Below are 8,741 nucleotides of genomic sequence, written 5' to 3' on the forward strand. Positions count from 1 at the left end.
TAGTTTATTTAATTTTTTTAATTTATTTGAAAGTCAGAGTTACAGAGAGGCAGAGGGAGAGAGAGAGTCTTCCATCTGCTGGTTCACTCCTCAGTTTGCCACAATGGTCGGAGTTACACGGATCCAAAGCTAGAAGTGAAGAGCTTCTTCTGGGTCTCCCACATGGGTTCAAGGGCCCAAGGACTTAGGCCATCTTCTACTGAATTCCCAGGACCTTGGCAGAGAGCTGGATTGGAAGTGAAGCCACTGGGACTTGAACTGGCACCAATATGGGATGCCAGCACTGAAGGCAGTGGCTTTACCTGCTAGCCACAGTGCCAGTCCCAGTATACTAGTTAATTAAAATGGAAAATATGGGGTCAGCTCTGTGACTCAGTGGGTTAATGCCCTGGTCTAAAGCATCGACATCCCATATGGGCACCGGTTTGAGACCCGGCTGCTCCACTTCTGCTCCAGCTCTCTACTATGGCCTGGGAAAGCAGTGGAAGATGGCCCAGGTCCTCGGGCCCCTGAACCCATGTGGGAGACCCAGAAGAAGCTCCTGGTTCCTGGCTTCAGATTGGTGCAGTTCCAGCCATTGCAGCCAACTGGGGACTGAACCAGCAGATGGAAGACCTCTCTCTCTCTGACTCTCCTCTCTCTGTGTAACTCTGACTTTCAAATAAATAAATAAAGCTTTAAAAAATTTTAAAATAGAAAAAAAACATAAAATTTGTTCTCACAGAATATACAGAAATGAATTATGAATTTGGCATGATTATGAAACATTACTGTCATCTATAATAATGCAATTTGGTCTCTTTCTGTTGCTATAGCAAAATATATATTTGTTACATGAATTGAGTTGAAACTAAGCACAATATGCTACATTTTGGGGGTCATGTCTGAAACAGTCTACACATAGATGATGTACTGAACAGTGTTTTAGTGCTACCTATGAAGTAAACACTTAGCATTCTGCAAGAGGAAGAGTTACCTAGTGCTGGAACACAAATCAGTTAAGTTTGTTTTCAAATTGTTAGAGTGATGGAGTTCTTAATACCTTTGAGAAGCTGAATTGGATTCTGGAATAGGATAAGGAATGTGTGAAGAAAAGAATCTACTGGAGGCTCATTTATTTTTTAAGATTATTTATTTGAAAGGTGGACTTGCAGAGATTGGGAGAGACAGGGAGACAAAAGGATATATCTTCTATCTACTGTTCATTCTCCAAATGCCCACAATGGCTGGGACTGGGCCAGGCCAAAGCCAGGAGCCTGGGACTCCATGGGTCTCCCACATTGGTGGAAGGGTCCAAATACTCAGGCCATTTTCACTGCTCTTTCAATCAGATTAGCAGGGAACTAGATTGGAAGTGGAGCAGCAAGGACTCAAGTCCTCTGTTTACATGGGATGCCAGCATTGATGGTGGAGGCTTAGCCTGCTGGATCACAATTCTGGTGACTATTGCAGGTTCTGAAACAAATCTCTTTTCTCAGTGAGTCACAAATGCAGATTGTACTGCAGACATTCCCAGGTTCTCTTTTTGGGCAAATAATTCCATTGCTTTCACTTTAATTATGTATAATGTTATTTCAAATGTTTATCATTTGAATGTTTTGGGCAAGTATTTCCATTGCTTTCACTTTAATTAGGTATAATGTTATTTCAATTGTTTATCAGTAGAATAATCATAGATCAGGGCAAAAGCTAATTTGTATTCTTTGTCTTACCTGTATTTTCTCTCTTACTTAAAAATATTTATTAGCTTGATAGAGAAAAACTTGATGGACTGAGAGAGAGAGAGAGCTTTGACACATTAATTCACTTCCTAGATAACCATACCTGTTTCCCTCCAGCTTGGGCATTTCTCACAGCCTGTAGATCATGGGTTTGACTCTGTTGAATGCTCTGTGTGGCTTTCTAAACACTCAACAAGTCTGATGTGAAACCATATCCTTCCTTTTTTCCTTCATATCCATACACAACTGTCAGTGTTTATTTTGTGACAGAGTTAACATGTTGACTGGAAGTGTATTATTATAGGTGATGACAGCATTTGAAGACCTGGCTGTGTACTTTACGTGGGAGGAATGGCAGAAAATGAACAATGCTCAGAAAATCCTGTACAGAGATGTGATGCTGGAGACCTACAGCAACCTGTTCTCCTTGGGTGAGTGACACCCATCACACGCCCAGTGATAACATTTTCTTGCTATTTGACAAATAAGGGAACACTTTATAATGTTTAATATTGGGCAGGATTAGAATGTGAGTCCATGAATAATCTGAATATCTACCATCTAACAAAAGATTCAAATTGGAACATTTGTTGCATAGCTCCTGAACCAAGCTGTAGTCCTTTAAATAACCCAAGATAGCGATTTCACAAAGTCTTACTTTGTTTCCATTAATAGGGCACTGCATTACCAAACCTGACTTGATCTTCAAGTTGGAGCGAGGAGAAGTGCCGTGGATGGTGGACGAATTCTTGAATCAGAGCCTTTCAGGTCAGTCTGCACATAACAGACAGGGAGGCCAAGGCAGAGTGTGCAGATGTTGACTGGTGTTCTTTCCATGAATTTTTCTCAAGCCTTACTCCTGTTGACAGCTGGTTTTGTGCATCAGGCACAGGTATTTAGAGATACCAGTATCTTTCTAACTTTTGTTCTTAGTGAAGATGTTATTTGATTAAAAAAAAAATCCAGTCATTTTCTGATGTTACTAAGGCTTTTATCTAGGTTTGATACATTCCCCCAATTCTAACTTGTCCTTCTCTACACGTTCATACCTTTTCCTTCATGCACTTATTAGTTCCTTCAGTGCTTGTTATTTAGGCAACATAGAGAAACTTATTTTTTTTAAGATTAATTTTTCTATTTTTTTTTTTGACAAGCAGAGTGGACAGTGAGAGAGAGAGAGAAAGGTCTTCCTTTTGCCATTGGTTCACCCTCCAATGGCCACCATGGCCAGTGTGCTGTGGCTTGCACACTGTGCTGATCCAAAGCCAGGAGCCAGGTGCTTCTCCTGGTCTCCCATGCAGGTTCAGAGCCTAAGGATCTGGACCAGCCTCCACTGCACTCCTGGGCCACAGCAGAGAGCTGGCTTGGAAGAGGGGTGACCGGGACAAAATCCGCACCCCGACCGGGACTAGAACCTGGTGTGCCAGTGCTGTAGGCAGAGGATTAGCCTATTGAGCTGCCACACCAGCCTGTTTCTGTTTTTTTTTTTAAAGATTTATTTATTTATTTGAAAGTCAGAGAGAGAGAGAGAAGAAGGAAAGGCACAGAGAGAGAGGTCTTCCATCCACTGATTCACTTCCCAACTGCCTGTCATGGCTGGAGCTGTACTGATCTGAAGCTAGGAGCCAGGAGCTTCTTCCAGGTCTCCCATATGGGTACAGGGGTCCAAGGACTTGGGCCATCTTCTACTGCTTTCCCAGGCCATAACATAGTGCTGGATCAGAAGTGGAGCAGCTAGGACTTAAACTGGTGCCCATAAGTGATGTTGGCACTGCAGGTGGTGGCTTTACCTGCTATGCCACAATGCCAGCCCCCAGAAACTTATTTCTAACTCATTGCTCAGATTGAATTCCTAGTCATGATTTTGCCCAGGCATCGAACTTGCTCAGGACTGAATCAATAAATGTGAACTCTCTCTTTCTTAGTCTCTTTCTTTTTTTTCCTCTGTGCCTCTCAAACAAATAAGAAAATTATAGTCTGTTGGAAACATTTGAGGAGTGAGCCTACAGTTGGCAAACCTCTTTTTCAGTCTGTCTTTATCTCTCATTCTGTCTCTCTGACTCTCAAGTAAGTAAATAAGTAAATGCTAAAAGATGGTCATGTGGCTGGTGCTGTGGCGCAGTGAATTAACACCCTAGCCTGAAGCACCAGCATCCCATATGGGCACCAGTTCAGGACCCAGTTGATCCACTTTCGATCTAGCTCTTGGCTATGGCCTGGGAAAGCAGTAGAAGTCCTTGGACCCCTGCACCCAAGGGAGACCCAGAAGCAGCTCCTGGCTCCTGGCTTCAGATCAGCATAGTTCTGGCCGTTGTGGCCAATTGGGGAGTGAACCATTGGATCAAGACCTTACTCTCTCTTTGCCTGTCCTCTCTCTGTGTAACTCTGACTTTCAAATAAATAAATCTTTTAAAATAAAAGATGGTCATGAGTAAGCCTCTGTGCTGTGACATCAGAAATTATGAAGCTAGGAATGACACTGTGGTGCAGTGGGTTAAAGCTCCAGCCTGCAACACTAGCATTGCATATGGGTGCCAGTTCCAGTCCCAGCTAGTCCTCTTCTAACCCAGCTCTCTGCTAATGCACCTGAGAAAAGAACAGAGGTTGGCCCAAGTCTTTGGCCCCCTGTACCCATGTGGGAGACAAGAAAGACACTCCTGGCTCCTAACTTCATTTTGGCCCAGCATTGGTTGTTGTGCCCATATGGGGAGTGAACCAGCAGATGGAAGACTTCTCTCTATCTCTCTCTCTATAATTCTAGCTTTCAAATAAATAAAGTAAATCTTTGAAAAAAAAAATCATAAACTAAGCATAAACTTATAAAACATGAAAACGAGTACTCAAACAATATATTTCACTTTGTGTTTCTATGGGGGTGCAAACTGTTGAAATCTTTACTTAATGCATACTAAACTGATCCTCTGTAAAAAAAAAAAAAAAAAAAAAGAAAAAGAAATTATCAATTCCCAACTTGACTCTCACTGGGATTAAACATGACAATAGGTCTAATCTGATTTCATCATCATTTAAAAAAATCATCTATTATTTTTCACTTTATGTTTCTGTGTGGGAGCAAACTGTTGAAATCCTTACTTAATGTATACTAAGCTGATCTTCTGTATATTAAGATAATCAAAAATGAATCTTGATGTGAATGGAAGGGGAGAGGGAGTGGGAAAGGGGAGAGTTGTGGGTGGGAGGGACGGTATGGGGGGGAAGCCATTGTAACCAATGAGTCGTACTTTGGAAATTTATATTCATTTAATAAAAGTTAAAAAAAAAAAAAAACATGAAAATAAGTGATCCTAGACTCACCAAGAAAGTAATGAGATTTTGAGACCCAAGGTCAAGTAGCCTCGTGGGGTTATGTTGAGTGGCTCAGATTTCTTGAAGGGTGGAGTTTGAAGTATGATTTCTCTCTTATTTTTCAGTATCATTGAGAAATAAGCAAACAAAAAGATAAGAAAAGCATAGGAAATGAAGCTTTCAGTGAAAATAGGAGGAAACTGATCAAAAGCCTCCAGAAATGCAAATTATCACACAGGAATGCTTCTAGAAAGAATTTAGAGGAGGTAACCAGCACTGATGATTTCAGAATGAGTTAGAAAACACTTCTCAAAGAAGATGAGCACATCCCGGTTTGCAGAAACAAATTCTTCAAACTGATTGGGAGTGTTTAACTAAAGTGGTATATTGGGAATTTTCTGTTCCTGTTGTACTTCTGAGAAGCTGAAGGTGCTGGGTGTCCTTAGGAATTTGGGGAAGCTGTCATAGAGTAGAGACAAAATAGTTTTTCACTTGAAAAATCCCACAAATGATGTTTACCTAGGAAGACTGAGCATGAGACACTCAGAGATTCAAATCATACTCTTTAAATGTTGTCCTGCTTAAAGTACAGGCACATTTCACTCTTCTCCACCTGCAAGTAAATGATCAGTGAAACTTTTTCATGTTTATGGTTGAGATATCAGAGAAGCAAAAAGCATACAATTTTTATAAAAATAAACTGGAGAAAAAGCACAGGGAAAAAAATGGTTGCTAGGTAGTGGGTGAATAATTTTATTAAATATTTGTCCATTCTTTAAAATATTTTATAGTTACTTCATCTTTGTGAAAGGCAGAGTGATAGTGAGAGAAGAGAGAGAGAGAAAGAAGTCCTCTATTAGCTCACTTCCCAGATGCCTGCAACACTTAAGTCTAACTAGTCTGAAGCCAAAACTCTAGAATCCCTCTAGTCTTCCCTGGTTTCTCACAGGTTCCCAGGCACATGAACCATTATTTGGTTCCTTCCAGTTTACATAGGCAGAGAGCTGTACTGAAAGCAGAGTAGCCAGGGCTCAAACTGACACTGTTTTGAGATGCAGGCATCCCACACATCATAGCACAAATGTCATTCTACCATCCTTGACAATTTCCCATAGTAAAAAGGATCATGTTTGAACATTGGGAAACCTCATGGTATATTAATCTATTAAGGAGAAAAACCATATAATGGTCACAAATAAGTACCTCATACTGATTTTGTGAAAATCTTATGCCACTTGTATAACAAGTAACTTCATTCCCTTTACATGAGTATGCCAGGAGAAACAGTTACATGTGATTCAGTGACATGATTGCTTTTTCTCATTTCAGTGGTCATGAAAAGGGATGACCTGATTAGGATCAACCAGCAAAGTCAGGACAAAAATCTGAATCAGGATTTTATGAAAAATAACAAGACATCAGCTCTCAAGAGAATAGAATTAAGAAAAACACTTAGTTTAAATTCAATCCATGTTCCAACACTGATTATTAAAAAGGGAATCTATTCAGGACTGAAGCCTGAGGAATGCAATAAATGTCACACTGTGTTTCCCCCCAGTGGGCCTGATCAACTACAGGCTGGAGAGAAATTTGATAACACTAAGATACCTGGAAAATCTCTCCAGTTCTGTGAGCCTCTTAGTCAGCATGACAAGATTCACATCATGAAGCAGCCATTTGGACCCACTGGACAAGCAACAGTCTTCACAAGAAAGATGTTCTGTAAATCTGAGAGGGTTCATATGGCAGAAAACTGTAATAAATCAACTGTCACTTTTGGAAAAGCAACGCAAATAGAAAAAGCTATCCATGACAATTCTAGCCTCAATATGCATCAACAAACTCACACAAGAAAGAAATTTTATAAGTACATTATGTATGTTGAGCCTGTCATTCACCAGTCACATCTTGCAATAAATCAGAGACTAAATACAAGGGAAAAACTTTACACGTGTAAACCTTGTGGGAAATCACTCAGTTTTAATTCACCTTCTGAATGTAGTGACTGTGGAAAAGCCTTTGGACAAAAGTCAGTCCTCAGGAAACAACACAAAATTCACACAGGGGAGAAACCTCATGAATGTAGTGACTGTGGAAAAGCCTTTACACAAAAGTCATACCTCATAAACCATCAGCAAATTCACACCGGAGAGAAACATCATAAATGCCTTCAATGTGGAAAAAGCCTTCTGTGGAAGTCACACCTCACCATACACCAGAGAATTCACACAGGGGAGATACCTCATAAATGCAATGACTGTGGAAAAGCCTTTGGACAAAAGTCACACCTCATCGTACACCAGAGAGTTCACACAGGGGAAAAACCTCATAAATGTAATGACTGTGGAAAAGCCTTCAGACAAAAGTCACACCTCATCGTACACCAGAGAATTCACACAGGGGAAAAACCTCATAAATGGAATGACTGTGGAAAAGCCTTTGGACAAAAGTCAGAACTCATCATACACCAGCGAATTCACACAGGGGAGAAACCTCATAAATGTGATGACTGTGGAAAAGCCTTTGGAAAAAAGTCAAACCTCAGGAAACATCAGGAAATTCACACTGGAGAGAAACCTCATAAATGTAATGACTGTGGAAAAGCCTTTGGACAAAAGTCACACCTCATCATACACCAGCAAATTCACACAGGGGAGAAACCTCATAAATGTAATGACTGCGGAAAAGCCTTTACACAAAAGTCAAACCTCCTCTTACATCAGCGAATTCACACAGGGGAGAAACCTCATAAATGTAATGACTGTGGAAAAGCCTTTGGACAAAAGTCAAGCCTAATCAGACACCAGCGAATTCACACAGGGGAGAAACCTCATAAATGTAATGACTGCGGAAAAGCCTTTACTCAAAAGTCATTCCTCATAAACCATCAGCGAATTCACACAGGGGAGGAACCTCATAAATGCAATGACTGTGGAAAAGCCTTTGGACGAAAGTCAGACCTCATCATACACCAGCGAATTCACACAGGGGAGAAACCTCATAAATGTAATGACTGTGGAAAAGCCTTTGGACAAAAGTCAAGCCTCATCATACACCAGCGAATTCACACAGGGGAAAAACCTCATAAATGTAATGACTGTGGAAAAGCCTTTGGACAAAAGTCAAACCTAATCAGACACCAGCGAATTCACACAGGGGAGAAACCTCATAAATGTAATGACTGTGGAAAAGCCTTTGGACAAAAGTCAAGCCTCATCATACACCAGCGAATTCACACAGGGGAGAAACCTCATAAATGTAATGACTGTGGAAAAGCCTTTACTCAAAAGTCACACCTCATCATACACCAGCAAATTCACACAGGGGAGAAACATCATGAATGTAATGACTGTGGAAAAACCTTTGGATGAAAGTCACACTTCATCATACACCAGAGAATTCACACAGGGGAGAAACCTCATAAATGTAATGACTGTGGAAAAGCCTTTGGACAAATACAGACCTCATATCACAGCAGAGAATTCACACAGGGTAGAAAACTCATGATTGTAATAACTGTGGAAAGCATTTAGCCATAATTCGACCTTCATCATGCATCAGAGAATTCACACAGGGCAGATACCTTATGAATGTAATGACTGGAAAAGCCTTTGGACAAAAGTTAAACCTCATAATGCACCAGAGAATGCACACAGTATTGAAACTTCATGAGTGTAATCACTGTGGAAAATCTTAAGTTCCAACTCCAAATGC

General features: G+C 40.6%; 1 protein-coding gene across 1 annotated transcript; it reads left to right on the forward strand.

Moving 5' to 3' along the window:
* The first annotated feature begins 1,748 nt into the window (after positions 1–1,748).
* On the forward strand, positions 1,749–8,508 carry LOC138843432 (zinc finger protein 665-like). Its single transcript, XM_070047289.1, has 3 exons — positions 1,749–2,152; positions 2,397–2,489; positions 6,357–8,508. Exons 1-3 carry the CDS (start codon positions 2,029–2,031, stop codon positions 8,396–8,398), a joined length of 2,259 nt encoding a protein of 752 aa, XP_069903390.1. The 5' UTR covers positions 1,749–2,028; the 3' UTR covers positions 8,399–8,508.
* Positions 8,509–8,741: the final 233 nt, after the last annotated feature.

This window comes from Oryctolagus cuniculus, chromosome 8 (assembly GCF_964237555.1).
Source record: "Oryctolagus cuniculus chromosome 8, mOryCun1.1, whole genome shotgun sequence".
Lineage (NCBI taxonomy): Eukaryota > Metazoa > Chordata > Mammalia > Lagomorpha > Leporidae > Oryctolagus > Oryctolagus cuniculus.